Source organism: Aspergillus fijiensis (assembly GCF_003184825.1).
Source record: "Aspergillus fijiensis CBS 313.89 unplaced genomic scaffold BO72scaffold_8, whole genome shotgun sequence".
Classification (NCBI taxonomy): domain Eukaryota; kingdom Fungi; phylum Ascomycota; class Eurotiomycetes; order Eurotiales; family Aspergillaceae; genus Aspergillus; species Aspergillus fijiensis.
This window is the reverse complement of record NW_024468984.1, coordinates 718,812-742,706: the sequence shown is the minus strand read 5'-3', so window position 1 is coordinate 742,706 and position 23,895 is coordinate 718,812. Positions and strand designations below refer to the sequence as shown.

At 51.8% G+C, this 23,895-nt stretch overlaps 9 protein-coding genes across 9 annotated transcripts; 3 read left to right on the top strand and 6 right to left on the bottom strand.

Moving 5' to 3' along the window:
* Positions 1–67: 67 nt before the first annotated feature.
* On the bottom strand, positions 68–1,731 carry BO72DRAFT_370816 (putative acyl-CoA thioester hydrolase; the record flags this gene model as incomplete). Its single annotated transcript, XM_040940978.1, has 5 exons — positions 68–624; positions 690–871; positions 938–1,234; positions 1,301–1,365; positions 1,420–1,731. 5 exons carry the CDS (start codon positions 1,729–1,731, stop codon positions 68–70), a joined length of 1,413 nt encoding a protein of 470 aa, XP_040804747.1.
* A 1,149-nt stretch (positions 1,732–2,880) lies between these two features.
* Positions 2,881–5,526, bottom strand: znfA (putative C2H2 finger domain protein). The gene is made up of 2 exons (XM_040940339.1): positions 3,544–5,526; positions 2,881–3,481 (listed from the first exon to the last, which is right to left on the bottom strand). The coding sequence occupies exons 1-2, from the start codon at positions 5,133–5,135 to the stop codon at positions 2,995–2,997; spliced, it is 2,079 nt and encodes a 692-aa protein (XP_040804746.1). The 5' UTR covers positions 5,136–5,526; the 3' UTR covers positions 2,881–2,994.
* A 1,679-nt stretch (positions 5,527–7,205) lies between these two features.
* On the top strand, positions 7,206–7,647 carry BO72DRAFT_287501 (uncharacterized protein). The gene has a single exon (XM_040940337.1). It carries the CDS (start codon positions 7,372–7,374, stop codon positions 7,597–7,599), a length of 228 nt encoding a protein of 75 aa, XP_040804745.1. The 5' UTR covers positions 7,206–7,371; the 3' UTR covers positions 7,600–7,647.
* A 3,064-nt stretch (positions 7,648–10,711) lies between these two features.
* On the bottom strand, positions 10,712–11,570 carry BO72DRAFT_287471 (uncharacterized protein). Its single transcript, XM_040940336.1, has one exon. It carries the CDS (start codon positions 11,456–11,458, stop codon positions 10,958–10,960), a length of 501 nt encoding a protein of 166 aa, XP_040804744.1. The 5' UTR covers positions 11,459–11,570; the 3' UTR covers positions 10,712–10,957.
* A 544-nt stretch (positions 11,571–12,114) lies between these two features.
* Positions 12,115–13,460, top strand: dspC (dual specificity phosphatase YVH1; the record flags this gene model as incomplete). Its single annotated transcript, XM_040948362.1, has 4 exons — positions 12,115–12,158; positions 12,292–12,513; positions 12,583–12,933; positions 13,025–13,460. 4 exons carry the CDS (start codon positions 12,115–12,117, stop codon positions 13,458–13,460), a joined length of 1,053 nt encoding a protein of 350 aa, XP_040804743.1.
* Positions 13,461–17,427: 3,967 nt separating this feature from the next.
* BO72DRAFT_493240 (AAA-ATPase Vps4-associated 1 family protein) lies at positions 17,428–18,254 on the bottom strand (the record flags this gene model as incomplete). Its single annotated transcript, XM_040948361.1, has 4 exons — positions 17,428–17,542; positions 17,607–17,683; positions 17,780–18,043; positions 18,138–18,254. 4 exons carry the CDS (start codon positions 18,252–18,254, stop codon positions 17,428–17,430), a joined length of 573 nt encoding a protein of 190 aa, XP_040804742.1.
* A 514-nt stretch (positions 18,255–18,768) lies between these two features.
* Positions 18,769–20,898, bottom strand: BO72DRAFT_371014 (nucleoporin NDC1; the record flags this gene model as incomplete). Its single annotated transcript, XM_040940984.1, has 3 exons — positions 18,769–20,350; positions 20,422–20,689; positions 20,766–20,898. 3 exons carry the CDS (start codon positions 20,896–20,898, stop codon positions 18,769–18,771), a joined length of 1,983 nt encoding a protein of 660 aa, XP_040804741.1.
* Positions 20,899–21,269: 371 nt separating this feature from the next.
* Positions 21,270–22,652, top strand: BO72DRAFT_422867 (SNAP receptor PEP12). The gene is made up of 2 exons (XM_040942829.1): positions 21,270–21,743; positions 21,824–22,652. The coding sequence occupies exons 1-2, from the start codon at positions 21,447–21,449 to the stop codon at positions 22,340–22,342; spliced, it is 816 nt and encodes a 271-aa protein (XP_040804740.1). The 5' UTR covers positions 21,270–21,446; the 3' UTR covers positions 22,343–22,652.
* Positions 22,653–22,716: 64 nt separating this feature from the next.
* On the bottom strand, positions 22,717–23,592 carry BO72DRAFT_422864 (cytochrome c1 heme lyase CYT2; the record flags this gene model as incomplete). Its single annotated transcript, XM_040942828.1, has 1 exon — positions 22,717–23,592. The coding sequence occupies one exon, from the start codon at positions 23,590–23,592 to the stop codon at positions 22,717–22,719; it is 876 nt and encodes a 291-aa protein (XP_040804739.1).
* Positions 23,593–23,895: the final 303 nt, after the last annotated feature.

Here is a 23,895-nt window from a genome sequence, read left to right as displayed (position 1 = left end):
CCACCCCACCCTAGAGCCATAGCTTTTCCTTCCTCTTTCCTCTACTACAAGAAGAACTACAAGGTAACTACTCCGTAACACTATCCCGCAACCCGCGCAGCGCACTCGGCTCCTTCGCCGCCCCCAGCGCCAGCGCCATGGCCGCGGCGTTCTCCGACCGCCGGCGCGCGTCCGTCCACACCATGAACTCGCTGTACGTGCGCGGCATGACCTGCACGTCCTTCTCCACGAGGAAGGTGTAGTTGAACATGCCCGTGGGCTTCTTGGAGCCGTGCGCGACGTCCCGCACCTTGGTGTCGACGCGCACGCGCACCTTCGTGTACTGGCCGCCGCCGATCTCCAGGGGCTCGGTGTACGCGACCGTGGCCCGCAGGTACAGCACGCTGCCGACGGGGACCGAGTTCTCGAAGGTGCTGGGGTCCAGGGAGACGAAGTTGGGGCGCGCGTGGCTGGCCGAGGCGGCGCAGCAGAAGGCCAGCTCGAAGGTCTGCTTCAGCAAGAACCCGCCGAAGATCATGAAGTTGTGGCGGTTGCGATCCTGCGGTTGCATGATCATGGCGGATTTGAGGACCGAGTCGCTCATCGAGATGGTGTTGGAGGGGCGGACGGCCGGGGAGGAGGGGTCTTTCCGGGGGTGTTAGAATTGGGGTGAGTTGGGGGGATTGGGGGAAAGTTAAACAGAAACGCACTCAGGTAGGACATCTCCTTCGTCCACATGGAATGGATCAGGTTACTTTCGCGCTCGTTGGGCGCCTTTTCGAGGAGACTTCGCGTGCGAAGGGCCTTTTTGGCTCGCGAGTTCTCCTCGCCCTTTTTGTAGAGGAGGCGCTCTTCGGCGGTTTCGACGAGGAGCGGCGCGATGGGGACGGGTCTGGTTGCAGGTTTTGCCTCGTGGTTAGCAACGGTTGACTTGTCGGTCGTTGAGAGAGCTACGTACTTCTTGGTCGCGGGGTCCAGCGACACCATCGTGAACGCGCAGGTGATCAAGACGTCCTCGGGCTTCGCTTCCTCGCCGGCCGGCGGGGCTTTGGCCACCTGCAGCGACACCTCCATACTCGACCGCCCCGTCGCGTAGGTGACCTGGCCGCTGAGCTCGAGGTCGCAGATCTCCATCAATGGGTGCTCGATGGTGATGCGGTCCACGGCCGCGGTCACCGTCGTGACGTGGTCGCCGGTGTGTCGGTAGGCGATGACGCCGGCCAGCGCGTCGAGATCCATCAGCAAAGATCCGAGTCTGTTGTTCCGTCTCAGTTCTGTGTCTGCAGGAATTTCCTTCTACAGGCTAAGGAGTACAACGCACCTGATATGACCCGAGGCGTTGAGATAGGTGTCCAAAAGCCACTTATCTTGGGCTAGGGGGAGAATCTGGAGATAGAGTCAGTAACCGTGTAAGTAGGTTCTACGACGTGTTTTACGAACAGCCTTGTAGTAACTGTCCGACATCCTCTTGGGCGTCAGATCGGGTTTCCCCGACGTATAAGGCGCACCAGCCTGTCCTGATTGCGCCGCCTCGCGGCTCTTGGTCAGGGCTTCGATCCAAGGGGTCTTAACCCGCATGGGCAGCCAGGTCGGAGGAGGGTGGGCTGCATCGGCGCGGCTGGTGTGGAAGTCTCGGCTTGCGAGCAGTGACGGTGACAGTGCCGGGTGCTGCTGTGTGGTTGCGCGGTTGATGGTGCTGGAGAGGCATTTCGAACGGGCGACGGCGGACCGTCTGGTACTGAGGCCGAACATGACGATGATGTGGTGTCACCGAGAGTAGCTACAAGGTTCAGAAAATGAGGTGAAGGGAAGTAAGTAAGTAAGTTTATGGAGGCCCGACGATACGAGATATGTAGATGAAAGGATGATGCTGCCTCGGGCTCGGCAGAGACAGGCCGGCTTCGGCTTCTGTCGCCGGGGCAAGTCGGGAAGGCTGTCTCGGAGCCACCCGCGGCATTGGGGAATGGGGAGTGGCAAGTATACAATGATGAAGCCTAACACTATGACACTAGGCTACGAAGTAAGCAATTGCTCTCCCCACATGCCCTGCAGTAGCCCGGCAGTTCCTGTCGAGTCCGTCCTATGACATCATCACTTCGGCCAAATGCCCTCGTCGCCGGCAAGAATCCCATGGTTTGGATTGGTTCTTGGACCTCGATCTTGACTTTTTTTTTTTTTTTCTGTCTGAAATGAAACTCGGAAATTCTAAAAATATGTACATCAACCAACCCTAACACCAGCTAAGTCACGAAACACAATTCATGCTCATGGCCTATACAGAAATGGGCCTGGCTGACACAATGACAAGGGCTGGCTAAAGGTGAAGATACAGAAGAGAGAAAGAGAACAAAACAGAAGGTAGAAAAACAACCAAGCGTTCAGACAGAGTAGACCCAGGAGTTTTTGCATATGCTATTGACCCCAAACAAACATGAAATAATGTTGGAAATCGACCGCACCCCGTTGCCAGATTGATTTGCCGCCACCGTTTCCCCCGAGCCCGGCCCCCTAGACTCCGTTTGTTTTGCCCAAAACCGATACATGGGGAGTAAAGAAACAAGAATAAAAATAAAGAAGAGCATGTTGTCGTGTCACATTAAATCGCCACTGATCCAACGTCTTTGGCTCATATGTAAGAGACCCAGATTCGGTGATATGGAACCATTCGTTGCATCCACTAAGATGTTCGATATTTTCAAGATAAAAGTAATTTCAGGGCCGACGCTTGGCCAGACATACCCGCACTGGGTTCGACTCGCCGGAAGCAGCAACGGGCGATTGTTCTGACTGATGTCGAGTCGGCACTTAGAATGTCGGCAGTCTTTGCACCAGCCGGCGGAATGCCGCGTGTCGAAATGTGACAGGAGAGTCATCGTGACGGATCTTGGAGGCCGAGGAAAGACTGACCAGGCGAGCAGTAAGTCCTCGGTAAATTCGAGAAAAAATATGTCCGTAATCCATCGAGTAAGGGATTCTGTGGTCCCACAAATCGACACGGCGGAGCCATGTTAAATGTCAGCAACCACCAAGTACCTCGTTGATCTTGTTGTTCGCAAGCGAGACACCTCCATTCTTGGGTTCTGGCGGAGCTTCCTCCTTCATGCATGCATTTTCCAAGATATTGGTCCACTTCCCACTCGTGCCTGCATGGCTGTGCTTGAGATGCTGGCGGAAATGGTCTGCACGGAAGAACTTCTTCGCATTGTTGCATTCGCCGAACTTGTGTACGACGGTGAGATGCTCGAATCGGCGGTCCCAGTCTGGTTGGGGATGATTGGGAAACTCCTCGCCGCAGTAGCCGCAGGTGTCATGTGACGGACCGGCCCCGGTCTGTCCGGAAGTGGACGAGGGATGGAATGCTGCTTGGTAACTCGACAGAGCAGCACATGACCACGAATGCCGTCGCAAGTGGAGCGAGTTTTGATGGCGTTCGGCTTCGTTCTTGTTCTTGAACCTATTGTTACAGTAAAGGCATGAATATTGCTTCTCCATCTCATGCGAACTGTCCATCATTTTCAGGTTAGACATTTCCCATACCAGATTCAGAAAAGGATAGCAGCTTACCGGAGCTCCTCGGGGCTATCGAATTTCTTCGGCTTCTTAGGACAGCAATCGCAAATGTACAATCCGCCAAGCTTGGGTCCTGTAGGCTTCGGTGCAGGATGATTCGTCTGCAAAGACATTTTGCGCGCGGTTTCGACACTCGAAGGTTCAATAATGCTAGGTCCCTGGATGACTCGTGCGACTGGTGGTGCAACCATGTGAGCGGGTGAAGTCGGATTCATGATAGACTTGTCGTGAAAGGTATCAAGGTCAGACTTGGGTGAAAGCCCTCCGGGAGAACGATCATAGCTGGTCATGCTACTGCCTCCCACAGATAGTCCCGCCGACGAGTAAGATCCGGTAGTCCGTATGCTCAACGATGAGGCCGCCGAATGGCTCCCGTGACCGGCAACATAACCAGAATTGACGGTCAAATTGTTCGTGTACGGTTGACCACTAGTTCTTCGTTGAGTGAGATCCCCGTTGCTGGTAATGATATGAAGTCGATTTCGATCGTCACCCATCGGCTCACGAGGAGGAGATGATGCTCTTCTTTTCAACCCCGAAGATTTCGAAGCATCCGAATACGGCGGTGTGGCTTCCCGAAGATAAACCATGCGGGACGGGAGCGATTCGTCCGTGGAGAAATCGCCTTCGATATCCGAAAAGACGCCATGATCGTAGCTACCTCGGTGTGAGCGGCTGGGAAGACTGATAGTCTCATCGTATGAAGGTGTTGTTCCACCGCGACGGCGGTATACCTCCCGCAGATACCCTGAATGGTCGAGATCGACGGCAGATGACGGAGCGCTACTCTCGACACTGGGGCTGCGGCCCCCAATGTAATCCCTCCATCCAACCTTAGTACCAGGCGAGACCCCCCCTGATTGATAGCTTCCAGGCCCAGGCCATCTTACGTCGAGAGCCGAACTGTCCGAGCCTCCAGGCGAAGGGATGCCGCCATAATTTCGTGTAGGAATGGTGAGTGTAGAAAGGGTGGCTCTAGGTTCGCTTCCACCGCTGATAGACTGGCGCGGGGAGAGTGGCTTTCCGATTTTCGACAGCAGGTGCTGATCGTACGCATCTGATGAATCTTTCACACTTCTCCGCGAAAAATCTCGCTCTCCTTTCAAGATTGGACTTGGGCTTTTGATAGAGATCGCATTCCGGAAGCCCTCGTCCATGGGCGGTGGGGGTTCAATCCGAATGTGCGCTTCAGGGCTCCTGGATAGTGGGAACCCACTTTGCCGGCCGTCTAAGTCGTCGAGAGCCATGCGATCACTTAGCGACACTGCTTCAGGCCGGCGGTGACCACCGAACAGGCTCGAGCTAGGATTAATGGGGGCGAGTTTTGTCGTTCCTCGGGAATTCGCGTGCAACCAGCCAGCGTCGTAGCCGTCTTCGAGATCACTAATTCGGGGCGGCGGTGGTAGTGGCGGAGGGGCGAAATTCGGAGTCAGATTGTTGCGAATAGGCATAGGCCCGTGGGATGGATAGGAGTTTCCAGACATCGTTCCTAATGGCTGTGCAGGCAGGTTTGAAGTTTGAGGCTCACTATCCTTGTTAAAGTCGTATATGTTAATCGAAGGAAGCGAGATTCGCGGCAAGTCCATCGTACACCAACAACCACAAACAGCTGCTCATCGGCAAGCCCGAAAAGATCAAGCTGAGGTAGAGCTGAAGCGTGCCAGTGAGACTCGCAGTTTTGAGGCTGGACAGAAGTGGCGATGTTCCGATGTGCGCCCGTTACGGCCGCTATAAAAGTGGCTGGCTAAACGAACTTCCGACACTAGACAAAAGCAACTATGCCGAATGCTAGATAGCAGTTGCAAGACGACCAACGAACAGCTTGGTTTAATTTAAACGGCGAGTCGGTAGCGATACCGCAATCGCAAGATTGGAAAGTTGTCTTCGGGTGCTTGACAAGTCAGGTGGATATGACCTCATATATCTAGGGCAGGAGGCAAGTCGGCCTTACCTCGATCAAGAGGTACCTGAATGACTTCCGAGGTCGAAAGAGGGGAAGAGTTAAAAGTCCTTGATACCGATGGGGTTCTTTCGCAGTTGCGCATTACTCCGGAGAAGCGGTTGTGTGCCATCAAATCGCCAGCAGCGGCAACTTATCGACGGAAGACGGCGCAGACACAGCCGAGCATACTGAGAAGCTTTAAACAAGTAGTGCGATTAGATGTGGAATTCTGGAGTTTAACCAGGGACGAGAAGAAGAAACCGAGAATCGATCGACCATGCGAGATCCTCGAGGGTTCAGAGAATGTTAGGTCTTTTCGAATTACTCTGGCCTAGATTCAAGCCTGTTCGACCAGAAGACGGAGTGACCAGAGGTTCGGAAAAGAGCAAGCAGTAGAACGCGTGAGAGAAGTAGGAGCTGTAAATGAATGGAGAAGGGAGGCAAAAAGACTCAGGAAAGGAGAATCGAATGTCACATGCAGCTGCTTTCCGTAACGAGAAGCGAAGAGAGACCCAGGTCAAGGGCGGGTGGAGGCGCAATGCGGGTGAAGGTCAAGGTTGAAACTAATGTAGAGAAGAGGAAAAGAGGAAGACACCAAGTTTGGGTACTGCACGGCAGTTATGCGCGGAGAAGGGAAAAGGATAGGAGCTGTAATAAGGTAGTAACTGTAGGTGTTGGTGAAGAGTGCGAGTAGTTAAGTTGAGGCGAGTTTGGAGGTGGGAGAGAGAGAAATGAATAATGAATGGGTGGTGCAAACCCCAGTCTTATTGGTGGTCCCTACAAGGCTCAAGGGCTCGTGGGAGGGAGTCCAAAACCACTGACTGTCTGTCAGACCCAAGGTTAAATCCAAACCAGATTCCCTGGTTTTCCCGGTTGGTCTCACAGTCGTTTTGTTTTTTTTTTGTTTTCCCCTTCCTTTCGTGTAAGCGCCCAGTTATTGGTGGTGGTGGTGGTGGTGGTGGCGGTAGGATGGACGAGGAGGAAAGGAGCTTATCACAGAGGGAGAGGCAGAGAAGAGAGAGACATAGACAGAAGAATGATGATGATGAATGGGGTGGATGAATTGATTTGAATGACTGAATGAATGAATGGATGAAACGAAACGAAACGAAATGAAATGAAATGAGAATTGATCAGGAAAGGACAGAAAACCCAGATGAAGGTATTGGTTCCCCCAGCACTGATACCAAACCTTGTATTTGAATATCCGTTTCACCCTATAGTCTGGTCCGGGTGGACACCTTCCAGACTTCACTCAACCCACAATGTCACAGCAATATTAAGGAATGGATGAGATAGATAGAATTGATGAGAACACTATTGCAGAGTGAACAGTTCTGTTTATCGTTGTTGTCAATGTATCTGGTTGTCTGCAGCAGCAAAATCTACTTGACATACATTTCCAGATCGCAGGTCAGATCAGATACCAGCAATACTCGGGCGGTACTACCAAAGTTAAAATACGCGTTCCCATACTTCCGGGGGCATAGTTGCACTTACAGGCATACAGTACCTAGGTACAGAATACACATACCTGACTGACTGAAGGGCCTCCGAGCTGTGTGCCTTCGCGCAAGGCAATCGACAGCTCGATCAATCATCAGTTCATTGATTGTCTGTCACCGACAAATGCGATCGTATCAATGACCATGATACGAATCTGAGTTAGACCACACACCGTTTGGCAGAAGGGGCCGACCGGCTGGTAGGTAACTTATGGATCAGCCGGAGCTTTAGTCGACACTTAATCTCACAAGTGTCAATTAGCATCAGCTCACTAGATCCATGATTGTACTCCGGAGTACTCGATCACTTTCAACCACACATGCCTAGATACACCCACGAACCTAGGTACCGTACAGTATGAGAGGCAAAAAGTCATGCATGTCGTCAGCGGTGTTTCTTCCGGTTCTTTTCCTGGCCAGGGAAAGTCTAATCCGCCTTATGGAAGTGTATGTATAATCGGTGTGTTCGGTATATTCGGTTACGACGTGCTGCGTACCTGTCTCTACTCTTTGATTTCTCTGCCTCTACTCCGTATGCAGCCCTGGCATTGGCTCACAGCAAAAGTCCATACAAATCCAAGAAAAAGGGGGCCCAGGGGTTGAGATTATGGTGGAGGTAGGTTGGTTTCGTTCGTTCGGGATTGGCTCTATTCTCTCTCGTCTCGTCTCGTCGCGTCTCGATTGACTGACTGAGTGACGTTTATGAAAATCGTAGTGTCAAAATGTCTTTGTTATCGAAAGCCCCCCCCCCAGGCGATAAGGCTCTTGGGATCCTGCATTGACGAACGACTCCACGTGTTTGGATCCCAGCGTTCTCCATCCACAATACCGAGAAAATGGCCGTTAAGCCTTTGGAGAAATCGACTATACTACGGCATTCTGCCTTGAGAAGAGCATTCAGAACCAGGCAGCATGGGTCCAAGCGAGTCAAGCGTGGAGCTTGCTTGACCTTCACAGCTCGAGGACTGATTCTGGATCCCCGAGCGGTGAAGGGCATTGACTAACCGGATTGGTGGTGACAGTGCAAGGACAATTGGAACTGGGGATGGAATGAGGCAGTGCTGGCGGGCTGGCGGGCTCGGACTTAGTCTCCTCGAATCCCAGCTTGCTTTTCTGGTTTGGACAAACTCCATCCATCCATCCACATCCCATATCCAGTCTTGCCGCTGCGGAGCGTCGTCAAAACAGTCGAGGTACCGGATAGAGCCGCCCAGGGTGGGAATTGGGTGAACTCAAGCCAAGGTTTTTTACGTATGCTGTTCGGTGGACTTTCCCACACTTTCTCACTTGATGAACTTGTGAGAATATAATAATTCCTGAAGTAAGGTCGATTTTTACCCTCATGTAGTGATAAGTAAGTTAGGTTGGATCTGGATATGTATCGTTTCGCATCGCCGCATGAGGAAGCTCGACTGGCCGCTGCAACCCACCAGAAGGAAGTACTGCGGGTCAGGGCCTCTCTCCTGGGAATCCCAACGGTGCGAAGGTGCGAGATAGTTAGACTACTCTCCGTAGTACTCGAGTACTCGAGTAGGTAGCACTGTGCCTTTCTTTTCACGAGTATGAGTACTCCGTACATCCCAATCATCAGTCCTCCGCTACAATACCAGAGCCAGACCATGGAGATCACCTTGCCTGCATTCCCACCCATACAGACCTAAAATCTGCAAAATAACCGATCCCAATACCCGTCACGTTTTTTTTTTTTTTTTTGCTGCACCCTACCCCTCGCAATAACGCTAAGCGTCATCCCAAACCCTTTCTCGGATTTTAATAATCTACATGACGACCTTACCAGGCTTACCTACTACGTACCTAGACTCCTAGACTGCTCTGAGCGAAAGTCGGGTACCGAATGCACCGGATGTACTATGGACTCCATGCTCCACCGTGCGTTGTGCGGACGCAGCAACAACAATTGTAAGTGGCCCTATTGGGCGTGCTCCACCCCCTAAAAGGGTCTAGCGCGCCCCATTATATGCTTTAGATACATGCACTGCCACAGTGCTGTCATTTGGCACTCCCCCCCCGTTGCACACCTTTTTTTTGCCATCCGAGGTTCTTCCCCTGCTCTGGAAGAATGATTATGGGCAGAGAGGGAGAGAGACTCAGGTCTTTGGTTTGGAAGATTGGGGTTTACCCAGAATGGAGAGGGAAAGAACCAAAAGCCCAATGCCTAAGTCCTGAGGAGGAAATTGATCTGGAAGCAGAGGGTCAGACAACGGGATGATCAATCGCGAAAGTCCTCAAGCAAGCAATGAAGGTATGGAGGGCTTCGGGAGGCGAAAGAAAAATAGAGAGAAGAAAAAAGAAAAAAAAGAAAAAACCGCAATACACAAAACACGAAAACCACTCCTGCCGGAGCGTCTGATCTTGTTTTGCTCAACTTGTGGTGGACCTTCTGACTGCCTCTTATTGCTACCCCCCTGATTTCTCCTCTTGCAAACATAATGTAGTTGGTCGGTGCTCGCTCGTGTCGTGTCTATAGTCATTATTGCCCGCCTCACATCGGATCGGATATAACAAGCGATGGGCAAAGCTTTTGAGGGCTGAACGGGGGACACACAAATTTGGAATGACAAGGCAACTCACATAGTACGACACATGACTTATGAGTATGCTCCTTACTAGGGATACACCTACTCATGGACTGCCATGGAAGAGGGGTATTGGCCTGAACTTGCGTTGTTTTCCGATATCGAAAATCCGAACAATGAGGCTGCGCTTCAATACCAGCCCACTACCTGATCATCTTGGGAAAGAGGTCTTACGCGCCGCGTCAATCAACAGGTCGTAGGTACGCAGTGGCAGATTAGACAGGGCGGGCTGGTTCGATCACACAGTGGCCCGCTTTGTGTTAGCGAGAGACAACGAGGGAGATCACATCCAAAGTGTACCGTAGAAGAGGGTTTTGCCATCAGAGTTGCGGAAACAGGATCTTCGGAACCTGGCGCATCATTGGCCATCCGCGAGGACAGCCAAAAGAATAAACGGACGGATGACCTGGCACATCACCAGTACAGTCTGCGATCCTTGTTCAATTAGCTGAACGTTTCACCCTTACCAATATCATTCTATGCCCCGTGTCTATATATAGGCGACCGGACCTCGTCAGCAAGTCATCTGGTCAGCTTATATGGAAGTCGTGCACGGACGGAGAGACCTGCTTCTCCATACTGACAGGCCCAGGAGGAGATTGGACAGGAAGACCACGACGAGGCCGGGGTGGGACACAAAACCCACGACCTGATCATGGCCATGTGTGTAGGCCAGAAGAAGTAAATAATATAAGGTTTTAGATTGAAAGGGTAAACCCCGAGCTGAAAAGAACAAACAAAAAAAAGCGCCGTCAGCCTTAAGCCTTAAGGGGCTGCAGACTACTGCTAAATCCAGTCGTGCACAGGCCGGGGTGCTCAATCAGGGAGTGCCATGTATCAAAGGGCAGGCTTTATTTCGGTCCTTTGCGTAGGGCAATGCAACAACGGAAGGATGTTAAGAGCGTCGAATCTCGGTCAAGCAGAACTGAGACGTTACACAATGCGGGTAGTTACGCCATCCTCAATCAGCGGGTTGGATTATAGTCAAGAAAAAGTAGAAAGGCAATACGCATGTGCATGGTACTAGCCATAGTTGGTTGATCTCTCGTCTCGGAGGAAAGAAAAAGCGCTAGTAGTACGGAGTGATGCTCTGCATGAAGAACAAACACTAGATTCCCATAAAGCGTGCTGCAACTGCTGCCGTTTGATGCTGCATATTTAGTCGCTTTCAATCAGATCATGAGGCCCAGAAGGCGCGTGTAGATCATTTAGCTGGTTTGGTTACACGAGAATCGTCGATAATAGCGATGCAGCCTCAGCAGTAAGCCGACCTAAGGCAGTATTGCACGCCCAAGATCCTGCTATATGCTGGGTAATGTACATAGGATGACATCGCCTTGATTGGCTGGGATCGTTAAGCGACATTAAGCATTATTTACCTCGGAATAGTGGCCTGGAGGTGCAGAGACCAAGAAGCCTGGCTCCCTCTTGGCCCTGTCAAGATGATCAATCTCCAAGACTTGGATGATGCTTGGGTGGGAGAACGAAGTTGTCCCAGGATGTTTAGCTTCGCTTGGAACAAGGGAACCCAATCTTTCATGCCTGCCTCTTGCATGTCCATGCTGAATTGACATGTCCCGGTGTCCCTCATGATTGGCATCATGACCTCCCGCCTCCGAAGGACGAAGAACAAATTCACTGATTCCAATTCCTGCTTTGGAGGCCTTGGCGGTGGTTTGCGGGCCAATCAGTCTTACGAGTGATTCACGATGACAGAGATAGCGGGATGGCCTCTGCAAGCCATGAGTGGATTGGCTGATACGATGATGCCGATGATGCATCTGATATGCTGAGGGAGAGGGTCTCGAGCGAGTTCGACATTTTCTTGTTGGGTGTCTCGGAGTACTACGGAGTATCTCCTTCATATATCAATCAATAATGCCTTGAGTGCTGCTGTCGAAAGTTGGGACTGTAGCCCGGCCTTGGCATTGCCGCCGACCATGCTCGCACTGCGGCGGATATGGAAGGGTTTCCCCGGCGCAGGGATGGGTAGGCTGAACCAGGATTTCTGTACATTGTCACACATAGTGAGAAGAGGGAGCTGAGAGAGAGAGAGAGAGAGAGAGAGAGAGAGAGAGAGAGAGATTGGAATGATATTCAAATTGATAGGAGGAGACGGTGGGTTGTGTAAATTGTGTAAATTATCCGCGGCGATGGCCAGATCAGGATCAAGGATCATATCCAGAAGTTCTTGGCTTCCATGGAGTGGATTGGAAAGTGGACCGACCGGCATTGGTGGGGACAGGCGAGGGTTGGTTCGTGCCTCAGGTTCAATTCCCCGTTCCCGCTCCCCCCCGGCTACCCTTGCCCTTGCCCTATACCCTAGCCCCATATGACTCTGACCGCTTTCCGGATCCTGAGATTCTGCCCTCAAGACCCCTCTCGCCCTCTCGCCGCCTGTAGCATGGCATCGACACGGCCCGACGCTTAGCATCATATCATTTTTCAGCTTCTCACTTATTGATTTGTGATAGTACTTCCTATATTAAACATTGTATAGGTAGTCTACATCTTCTTCACTATGGCTATGAACAAGATACCTGGCCACAATATCTATGTTGGGGGGTGAGTTTCCTTCTCTCAGCTATCTACTCTCATTTCCAGTTGCCTCTCTACCTTCCTTTTTCGACACGCCACTAGAGAATTAGCTTCTGGAGTCAACTCAAGGGAAAGGAACGATTATTAACCAACTCTGTAGGGTCCTCTCACTCAAGAACAATGCGGCTTTGACTCGAGCAAATATCACGCACATTGTTTCTGTGCTACGACTCCAGCAAGCAGATGAACTTCTGGCGCCTTATCAACGTCATTGCATAGAAGTTGACGATGTCGATGATGAAAACCTGCTGGAGCATTTTCCCGCCGCCGTCAAGTTCATTCAGTCGGGACTGGACAGTGGCGGCGCGGTGCTTGTGCATTGGTAAGTCATTGTGATTGCAAACCCCCACGATGAACCAGTTACTACCTTCGGATACTCACTGCTCTTTAGTGCAATGGGCAAATCCCGTTCTGCAACTGTGTGCATTGCCTACATGCTTCATCAGCAGCGTAGTGCGCTGACTCCGCAATCAGCACTTGCCATCATCAGGGAGAGCCGGCCTCTCTGTGAACCCAACGATGGCTTCATGGAACAGCTTTCGCTCTACCATCAGATGGGCTGTCCCGAGGATGTCACGAGCCATCCTCTGTATAGCAGATGGCTTTACCGCCGAGAAGTCGAAGAAAGTGTCGCCTGCGGGCGGGCACCTGAAATGAATAATGTCCTATTCGAGGACGAACAACCGCACAGGCCGCAGGAATCTACAGGTCGTACGACGGAGATCAAGTGTCGTAAATGCCGGTCGGTTATCCTTATCTTCCGTCTACTTGCCTTTGTGACTTTCTTTAAGCTATGGTTCTTGATTTCGAAACCTTACTGACTTCATATTCAGACGCAAATTGGCAACCACGCCGTTTGTTGTTCCTCATGGACCCCAGAAACCGGGCGCTTCGCTCGCGAATACCGAGTGTGCACATGTTTTCCTTCATCCATTGACCTGGATGCGTCCAAGTCTCTTTCCAGAAAGCGAGTCGGGTGATTCGGGTGCACCGCTAGGTTCGCCGTCAGCAGACGCTCCGTTATCTGGTCGTTTGACCTGTCCCAACACCTCTTGCGGCGCCAACATTGGAAAATTTGCCTGGCAGGGTATGCGATGTAGCTGCAGTGAATGGGTGGTGCCCGCCATCGGCCTGGCGAAAGCTCGAGTAGACATCTCCGAGCAAGTGAATACGATCCGGGGCCCAGCCCAGGCAGCCTTTGGCATTCGCCTGCCGCCTGGAATGAGACCTAGTCCCACTGACGAGACCAATGGGCGGGGCAACCTCTAAGCTTTCCAGCAAGAATCTACAAGGCAGCAATCAGGCTTCAATAGAACCGAATCGAGTATTGCTGACATGCCAAGGGGCCATCGCAGCCACTTGGTGGACACTTTCGACCTCGCATGGGGAGGTAGTAAGGTCGACCGAAGTTGAGTCGCAAGCAGCAAAGCCACATCGAGTTTAGTTCATCAAAGGATGTCCGAGAGTCCCTGCGGGTGCTTGCGTGGCTAGTTGAAAGGCAGAACAAAAGACAAAGCAAACGTGGCAAGCAGACAGTCCCTTGCTGCGATTCGCGGGTTAAAAGGTGGCATTTAGGCTTTAGTCGCGGTCAAAACCGCGGGCCAGGAAAGAAAAAAGGGAAGGGACATGCGCAGGTTACGCACACGCATACGATATGATAGACCTAAGTCTAGGCTCGATTGATACTGGTGCCGAAAGGTCGCGAGTTTAAAGAAGGAAAGGACCCTGGATGTCGATCCTTTAGCGGGGAGAGGGGAGACAGTTGTCCTAGCGCCGAGATGACCTCACCTTCTCTAGCTTTTTATCTACCAGCCAACCACAGTTATGTATGCAATCGATGCGGCGCCTAAGCCCTTCAACCGTGTTAATCTGATAACGTCCGATCGTCGAGCAATCAATCGAAACCCGCGCAACGCGATGACCTCAAATCCTCCATGTAACCAAGGAGAGGCATATGGTGACCGAGTCAGGGCTTGAACCCCACATCCTGCGACAAAAAACCCCACGAGGCTGTTCTCCCACTCTTCTAACCCTCATTAAGGCGAGCCCCACAAAGTCAAGGGCCCTCCACTTCCCAGCGGACAGCCACCAATGATCTGCAGCCAGTGGTCGATCGGGGAGAAACAAAGCACCAGGCAAGAGTTGTAGTACGGAGTAGAGTTGCACAGGTTCCTGGCGCTTATGGGCTGACTAATCGACCGCAGGGAGCCCTAGTCGATGAAGTTGCTACATGAACTATGACTCGCTATGCTTCCACAATGCGGGAAAGAAGCGACCATGCTGTGCTGTACCAAGAAGACCAAAAGATTATTACATTTGGGGAGGGAAAGGGCAAGGGGAAGGGGAAGGGGGTTGGTCGGAACCATCAGGTTGAGAGTTGAGAGGGGTGAGGCCTGGTAAGGTCTAGGCTGGATCACTAGCTCCGGCACGGGGGCTGTGCAAAAGCTCTCTTACGCAACTGGGGCACGCTAGCCATGGTTGCGGGTGCCTTTTTTCTTTTCTTCTTTTTTCTTTTCTATTTTCCTTCGAGATTTGCCAGGTTTTCTACGCGGTAACGTACGAGCTGGTATGTAAGGTATGTTACGACATATGTGTATTTTTCACTTTGCTCAACATCACCACTACTACGACATCCCACAGCTCTTCCCTTTTCTGACGGCGTAGGGCAGACCGCCGCCCTATCTGGTCGACGTGTGGGTGGCAAGGGAGAAAAAAAAACGTGGGAGACAGAATGTCATAGAAGGTCCAGAACATTTTGTTCTTAATCCAAGTAGACTCAACTCCATCACTTTAAAGCTCTTCTACTGTGTACGGAGAATATACGTATACAGTTACTCCCATCAAATATGTACGGAGTAAGTGTGTCTGTGCATCGGTATCCGCCTGGCTGGATCTCCAGAGTACTACTCCGTCCTCCGTACAGGAACCAGGCAGATACTTTATCCAGCCTGTGTACTCTGTACATACCTACACCAGGATCACCGAAGCTACTAGTTGTACCGCTTGATATGCAATGCATGATCAAGACTCGAGGATCTGGTTAGTCAGTCATTCAGGAACCAACGGTTGCGGCCCTGAGCCCTCCCTCCTCTCTTTTCCTTCAACATTTCCCGCCTAGAATACGCACCGTCTTTGATATCGCATCGAGAATCCTCGTCTCCTTTTGCTATAGACATCTTAGACGCAATAGCATTTGACAGACCATGGCATACACCGTGGACACCACCGATCCAGGCGGTTTTCGGAAGGAAAGAAAGTTCGATAGTCAGAAGAGGTGGAGGATGATGTCAGCGCCCCGTTTCCTTAGCCCATTTGATAGTTCAGTGTCTATACAATAGAATTGATGTATTGTATTAGAGTGTGACAAGAGTGAAGCAGCAGTTTTGATCCGAAAACACGGAACCATATCGAGCTTGCATGAATATCAGCACAGAAGGCACTGGAAACATTGATAGCCACTGCGACTGCTGGCTAAGGTAGTGAGTCTTTGATTCCCTCAAGGTCCTTGGGGATGTACTGTACTTTGAATGGATTAAGGATCTATTCCCCATTCAGACTTGTCTGTAACGGGCCCGGACTCGGGAGCCATTGCCCGTCCGTCCACTTTAACCCCATCTTTGAAGTACCTAGCCGTACTCTAATCTGTTCTTCGCTTCTAGTGTATATGTACATGACATTGTTGATGTATAGGTGTAGAATGATGTCATCACCGAGAACAGGCAACCACAGTCATCGTTGCTGAATCTCCATCAAACCCCCCCCCCCCCCCCCTCTTTGACTGTGTCCCATAAAGCATAGGTTGGAAGTGAAGAAAAGATGCAGGAGAAAGCGAGCGGACTCCGCAGCACTAAACCCAACCGGCGACTAGAGCGAGGAAACTAAGCAGCACTGCCTCACAGGGAGACCCACTGCTTTGCTTGACAAAATCTCTTGGCTTTTTTTCTTTGCCTGCCCACTTTCATCCTGACAGACAGACAGACAGACGGACGGATATGACTTTATCTCCGGGTTAAGTGGTCTTTGCTTCCTTTGGGGATTGGATCAAACAATCTCGTCTTACGACTTCTTGGGGCGCTATGAACGGTGGGACGGAGTCTCATAATTTCCTCTCTTACATTAGTCTCCGCAGCGTGTGTGGGCTAGGCCGTTGGTCACAGAGACGATGAGAGGGAGGGGAGAGGGGAGGGGCTCCGGGCGGATTGAATTCGTTCTCTATGCAAATATCATCACCTACCAACCCTGGATAGGGGATGATTGACGACGCTTGGTGGAAAAGGATCCGATGATTGGGAAGTCTGCACATGCGAGAGAGAATTGTTAGATTAACATGAGGGCATTTTTGTGAACGCCGTAGATTAATTGCCACTGGATGGGGCCAGTTCCCCGCTCTTTCAGTCTCTGCTACCGGGAAGTCCTGTCGCATCCATTGGATCAGAGGAGGTTGCACTCCATTGTACTGTACTTCTATCGGTGATTCGGTACTAGTAAGGTACAAGGGGATGTGTGTGACGCTGTGTGTAAGGCTGGCTGGTGGTGTGTTGGGTAGGAAATGCCGACGGGGGCACGGCGGCCGTTCCCTGTCTTATGCCTTATGCCTTATGGAAGGATGGGCTTTCTATTTCTAGAAGCCGCCTAAGGCTGAGTTGTGGCCATGTTGTCTTGTAGCTACTTCGTAGCTCAATCCAAGCTTCTTGCGACAGGTTGCGTTGTATATGCAGGCCAGATGCATCGCATGTGAGGTTAATTACCGTATCTGTCTTGACTTGTTCATGAGGCAGATCGAGAGCAAGGACCCGCTTCCCATCCTTTGCACTCGTGACAAAGAGTGATCTGGTGGTCTCGTTGGAAATCTGACTGGACGAGTTGATGGAGGACATGAGCCCAGGGCTGTGCTATCCGCGGATTTTGTCTTGCTTCCTAACGAATGTCTTGAATGATGACCGAGACCTGCATCGAAAACTCCCTTCATGAACTGGGCAATGAACCCCTGGCCTCTGGCGCCAGGACCCTAGAGGTCTCACTTTAAGAGACGTATTCGTACGAATACGAAGCTGTCTTAGGCAATGCGCAAGAGCCCAGGCTATGCTGGTCACACATCATGATAAGACACGCAACAGTAAGCACCGCGCGGCCAGGCTCACTAGAATGAGTCGTGCGCACACTTTGTTTGTCATGAACCTTCTCAAGGAACATCAACCCAGTCCCAAGGACAGGTGCACGTTTACTCAACACAAACTCAGATACCACCGGACGGGACAGATGGAAAGAACGAGGGGTCCTGCAGCCGTTGCCGGTTGCGCCTCGCGACTTCAGCGTTGCGCACTCTGTCAATCCGCATCTGGTAGAAGTTCCTGCCCCACCATTCTGATCAGTATCAAGGCACCTGAACAGGGAACAGGAAACGAAGATCCGTACTTATGCAGAGCAAAGATCCGCGGCGAATCATCCGTGCTCGGCGTTGTGGTATCCCCGGATTTTTTGATCGCATCAATCTGCAGCGCATTTCCAATCAGCCAGACTGCCCAGCCTCCCCAGTTGCCCATTATCCTTTTCCTCCATCTCACACTTTGGAGAGTCGAGAAACCTACCTTGTCATCGCGCTCATTCTCTGCGGTCTTATCGTCCTTGTCCTCTCCGTCCTTGTCTTTCTCCTTCTCCTTTTCTTTATCCTTGTCTTTGTCCCCACTCTTCTTCGCTTTCCTAGCCTGCCGCTCCTCGTACTCCTTCTTCACCTTCTCGATCTCTTTGGCCATAGCATCGCGCTTCGCTTTCGCTTCAACCTCGGCCGCATCGATGATAGGGGAGCAGAAGTTTCGATCGGTGAGGTGGGAGGGGCAGATGTAGAAGAAATCCTGCGAGGGAAGTCGTTCAGTCGTTAGCACAGCGGCGAGAGACCCATGCGTGAGTTCATCAAATTATCATTGTAGACATCCGGGAATGGCTTACCTTGTTATCGGGAGTGATGAGGACCGAGGTCGAGGGTTTGTAGCAGATGTAGCATGATTTAGCAGAGGTGTCGGCTACGCGACGGAGGTGATAGGTATTTTGAAATGGCGAGGCCATTGTTCTTGTGAAAATTGGGAAAGACACAGAGCAAAAAGCGGAAGGTCTAAGGAGTTCTGCTGCTGACTGCGTCCTGGACACGCTGGGGTAGATGGAAATCCAAAAGTTGGAGCTTTGCGCGGGGAAAGGGACAAGTGAAATAGTTTGGGTGCGGAGAAAATAGTCCACTCTTGGTGATGTCATGTGACAAAGTATACAGAACATGTTACCCTCTCGAATTCTGGAATACAGTGATCCACTGATAACTACCTGCCCAACTAACGCCAGAGCAATGCATACATAACAGTCAGGACTGACTCTAGGTCTAAGCCTTAACTTTTCAAACAAAACAATAGCCCTTTTTTGGCATATTCGACAAAGGGTAGAAAAAGGAAACGGCCAGGAAGCTCATCTTCTGAAATCAGATGAGTCAAAAACAGGAGAACCAAGTTTACCTTGGATATTCATCACAACACAGTATCTTCCATCATTGAAGACCCGCAGGTGGAAAACTGTTTGCGAAAGAAATGGTATTTTACAGACCCGCATTAACCACGCCAGCGGCCTCCTCGGCTAGCCGGAGGTCCCTAGCATCTAAGTCCATCACGGTGAAATATTTGTTGAATGCGGATAGGATGTCTTTGAGAGAGTGTTTGAGCGTCGTCAGGACTAGATCCACATCAGGAACCCGACGAGCCTGGGCCTGCGCCTCCGGATTGCTGGAAGGTGGGAAATCGACGTCCGTCCAGTGCGCGTCCAGACCGCCGTTGATGAACGGCTCTAGGGTTTGGATGGTTTCGGTGAACAGACGGATGAGGGCAGGAACATCGGCTTGGACTTTACCGTAGGAATCCTCTTCGAGACTCTTGATGGAGAGGCCAGTAATAGAGTCGATGGAGTGAACAATGGAGCATATATTGGCGTGGGGTGTGCCAAGGACGATACCGGACAAGCGACGGGCGTAAGTGTGTTGGAAATGGCGGCCGATTGGAGTGCGAAGGGCTTGTGCCATGAGAGGGTGCAGGTCTTCGGGCTTGCACGTGATCAAGGGACCGGTGAGGCGCTCGACGAGTTCCTTGTAAGTAGCAAGGAGCTTCTGCTTCTGTTCGGGACTGAGCACGGCAGATAATGCCCGGTCCAGGACATCAACAGCCTTGGCACGGGCGGTAGGAGTCCAGTCGGGGTTGTTTCCGAATGATTTGATGGTCTCATTCCAAGCCTCCTGGTGAGAAGCGGTCTTGGGGACGGGGGCGAAGATGTCAACCTCATTTGGCGCCTTTAGCGGGTCTGTGAGTCGAGGGAGAGTGCGAAGGACGAGCTCATCCTTTGGAGGGCCAGTGTCGATACCGGAATGTGCCTTTTTCTGTTCCCTTGTCTCTTGATATTCCTTCTCATCGAAATTTGGTTTGACTCGGGTCGCGACACCCTTGACCACTTCTGTGGTCGCGGCGAAAATCTGAGACCAGGCTGCCCCTTCTTCGCGGTCGATATCATTAAAGACCGCTTTGCGACGATCAGGAAACTGCTGGCTGATCAAAAGTAGTTCCCAGAATGCAAAGGCTCGAACCGTCTCCTTCTTCGCTTTGAGGCCGGTAAGCAAGCTGCCGTTGGGGTCTTTAGCATCGGCTGTCAAAGGCTGGCCGCGCTTGAGGGGCTCTTTGCTCAAAAATATGGAAAAGAAAAGGTTGGCGCTCTGCCAACAAAGCATCAGAAGCGCTCCTGAGACCATTGACCTGAAGATGATTCCCGGTGTGATTGGTGGAAGAAAGCCCGGCGGATGAGCGGCGGACCTGGGGATATCCCAGAAGAGTTTGGCAAAATACAAAGCGGTACTCCACGCATAACGACGGAGAAGAATGGAGTACGCCAGAGGGCAAGCCAAAGCAACGAACAAACTCCTCTTGATTCCGCCAACAATGGTCGGCAGGAATTCAGCCTGGATGCGTTTGGCAGTGGACTGAACTGCACCTTTGTCCTTCTCAGACCGTTTGGCGACCGGGACAGGAACTCGGTCATAATCATCGTACAGGTGAAAAAGCGACTGTATGACTGCTAGCACGAGGTGATAGGTGTAAAGGTATATAGCCCGCTCGTTGAGACTTGCGCGTTCATGAGGTCTGGCATCATATTTTTTCTTAGCTGAGGTTCCACCACGCTCAAAGTAATTCAGCCTTGGGTGAGCACATACCTGGCTCGGTTCACCCATTCCAAGTGCACACTAAGCGGCGAAGACCATCTGTAGATCTCGTTGAACCACCAGGCTGAGAACATGTACCATCCGAAGGTCTGGAAAGCATCGAACGGAATAAGTTGCTTGAGAGTACTTATTGACGAGGCTGTCGTCCTTGCGCCAAGGTGCATCTGACCAACACGCAGGACAAAGATGACAAGGCTGCAGAGAGAGAGTAGAACTGTTCGAATTCCACATGCTCCAATTGGAAACCATGACCAGAAGACTAGGAGGATGTCGCAAGTGGTTAGCGATCGCCGTGAGTACGTCTTGCGAGCCTCATCCAGCTTGGTTGTACTTACATGATGATTTCTCACCAAGGGCAAATGCAACAATGTAGCAGACTAACAGCGCCAGTGCAGAAGCATGCACAAATCTTCTGTGCAGGGCCGAGGTCAATATGCGCCGATAAGGGCGAGGCCGTGCAGCAGCCATGATGAGGGTTGGGATCTAAAGTGTGATGGGATGATCTCTAGGCAGAGAAGGATGAATCAAGTTCACCGCATGATCAGAGTAGCTGCAGAATGGGTAGCAAGTACGCCTTGGAATAATTGAAGCTCCAAGCGTATTGAATTGGAGCTCAGTCGAGGGAAAGCGGGCAGCGGGATGCGACGACAAAATGAAGCTTTTCGAACAAAGCACCAAAACACACCAGCCACATCCGTCGTATCAGGTGACCGGGCAACACATCGAGTCCGTGCGTCAGGTGATGGCGGCCTGCAAAGCCGGGTGTCCATTGCAAAACCAGGCAACAACGCCATCGGGCCCGCTTCCCCCCTGCTACCGACGTATGCCCTGCGCTGTACGGAGCCTAGACTAGTGTGCTCACTACTGTACATGTGCCCGCTTGCATCAGCCCGGAGTCAAATTGATCTCTACCACTACTACTACTATTACTACTACTACTACTACTACCCAGTAACTTCTCAGTCCTTCCAGCTTCCAACTGTCTACCCACCTAGGGACACTTTCTCCGCCCAGTCATGTCTTTCGATCGCTTAGATTCACTAGAGTCGCAGCCTACGACTCTGCGCCGCGCAGATGATCCACACTATCGTGATGACCCTGAGTTTGACCGCTTGACCGAGAGTCTCTCCAACCGCCTCTTTACCCTCACTTCGAACATCACTCGCTTATCAGACCAGATCGCTCTTCTGGGTACGCGTCGAGACACTGAGCGCGTGCGTGAACGGGTTCATAACCTACTGGAGCAGACTCGCTTGGGTTTCAAGGATGTAGGGGAGGGGATCAAGAAAGTAACTACGTGGGAAGACGTCAATGTATGTTGAGTTCCATCTCGCGGTCCGCGCTATCCCTGGGCTCGGTCTCAACGTGAGTGTCGCTGACATGTATCCACTAGCCGTCTCAAAAATGGACTCAGCAGAAGCTCTCTTCCGAATTTCGAGCTACATTGGAGGAATTCCAAACCGTCCAGCGTCGTGCCCTGGAGAAACAGCGAGCGTCTGCAGTGGCTGCTCGCACAGCCGTGGAAGACGGTGAGCATGCGGCCGAAGATGGCTTCCAGCAGCAGCAAGAGCAGCTTCTTGAACAACAACCTCGACTGGCGAACCAAGACGAAGTGGACTTCCAGGAGTCTCTGATCATCGAGCGGGAGGCGGAGATCCGCAATATCGAGCAGAGCGTTGGCGAACTTAACGAGCTCTTCCGCGATGTGGCTCACATCGTCCATGAGCAAGGAGGTCAGCTCGATATCATCAGTGAGAATGTTGAAAGAGTCGGAGACGACACTCGCGGTGCCAACGTTGAGCTGCGAAGCGCAAGCAGGTACCAGAAGAATGCGCGGAACAAGGCCTGCTGTCTTCTGGTCATCCTGGCCGTGATCTTGCTGATCATTGTCCTTGCCGTGGTGCTGGGTTGAGTTTCGCCGGCTCCCGCCCGCTCACTTATAGTCTGCAACATCGCTGGTTGATCCAGGGTGGGTCGCGGCGTTCCCTCTCTTTTGATGATATCCTTCCCATGTACTTTTCGTTTGTATGCGTATGTTTGCACTCATTTTGCAGGCGCTTTGTCGTCTCCACTCATGACTCTCTTAATGAATGACCGGCGTATATGGAGCAGAGGATGTTTATCTATCTACAACGTTCGTACTGTCTTTCTATGCTTGATATCATACATAGCTTCTGTTATACATGGATCATACACTGAGATGAATTTACCCAAGAGACCCGAAACTCCTTGTGTTCGCCTGTACACGTGCACCGTAAATCAATAATGGAAACTGCGTTGGACTGCCTACAGTCCCGCGAACTTGCTAAACCGCATACGGCAGCCCTCCCAGGTGTTCATCTTAGGCCTGACGTCCAAGTAGAAGCTCAATTTGCCCGGACCAGCATTGGCGGCCAAACCAGCGCCGGTGGCCCCTCCCGATGTCTTGCCTTGGTAGAAGTCGATAACGTACTCAACTCTTTCACCACCACACCTTTCCACAACCCAATCGTGTCGGTCAAATGGTAGCTGGTAGCCCATGAGGTTGTTGATTCGCGCCCGAGGGCTCAGGAATTGAGGGTCGACGCCCAGGCCGCGGAATGAGTAGAGCTTGGGGCCTCCACATTTCTTGCTGCCGGGGTCACTGCTGGGAGCTCGACTCTCCCATTCCAGAATCTGCTGCCATGCGCGCTCGTTGACGGCGTTATGAATGGGGATAATGGACGCGACAGTGGTGGCCAGTTCAGAAGCCGATTCTGTGGAAGAAGGTGTGTTGCCCTTGCGCATCAGCGCCTCGAAGAACTGTCGCTCGGACGGATAGATCCAATTGCCAGTGTTGGGGTCGTGGCCTGTCTCAGCCTCGTCGTTCGATGGCGCGCCGTGCGATGCGCTCGGGGAAGAGTATGGTGATGGCGGAGCGTTGGGTGATGCGGGAGATGACGGCTGGGATTGGGGTTCGATGGCGCGTGGGATGCTGCTTACTTCACGATCGGTGGAGAGTGGACGTTGCATCTTCGCCTTCGATTGACTGTCTTCTGAAGGCGGCATTGGGTGAGGAGGAGGGGCAGCTCCCCCGGATGCTTTGTGTTGTTGTAGCCATGCCTCGCGAGTTTTGTGATCAACAGGGCATACTCCGGCTGCCGTGGCAGGCTCGGGGGAGGGCGTACTGGCACCAGCACCCATGAGTATAAGGTAAGGTATCTATATAGTAAGATGGGATAAATGGAGATCAAGATCTGAAAGGGTCGGTGATGGGATTTCACCGTGCTGAAAGCGTCTGGCGAATGAGAAGTATGAAGATACAAATCAAGGACTGGAATGAACTTCAGTTCGGGTAGCGGACAACGCCGAACAGGCGGAGAAAAAATGGCCGCTCACCGCCTTGAGTCCCGGGTCATCAAAACAACCCCTCTCTTTGCCCAACTGGGAAATCCATTTATTCCCCTCCCCTCCCCTCCCTCATTGGGCTGGCCATCTCTTTCTTCA

Bases quoted from the DNA above. Each gene is read 5' to 3' on its own strand.
- znfA (XM_040940339.1), bottom strand. From the start codon at position 5,135: ATGGACTTGCCGCGAATCTCGCTTCCTTCGATTAACATATACGACTTT. The intron at 3,482-3,543 runs GTAAGCTGCTAT...AATGATGGACAG, and splicing joins GATAGCCCCGAGGAGCTCCG to TTCGCATGAGATGGAGAAGC.
- BO72DRAFT_422867 (XM_040942829.1), top strand. From the start codon at position 21,447: ATGTCTTTCGATCGCTTAGATTCACTAGAGTCGCAGCCTACGACTCTG. The intron at 21,744-21,823 runs GTATGTTGAGTT...TGTATCCACTAG, and splicing joins CTACGTGGGAAGACGTCAAT to CCGTCTCAAAAATGGACTCA.
- BO72DRAFT_287471 (XM_040940336.1), bottom strand. From the start codon at position 11,458: ATGAAGGAGATACTCCGTAGTACTCCGAGACACCCAACAAGAAAATGT.
- BO72DRAFT_287501 (XM_040940337.1), top strand. From the start codon at position 7,372: ATGCATGTCGTCAGCGGTGTTTCTTCCGGTTCTTTTCCTGGCCAGGGA.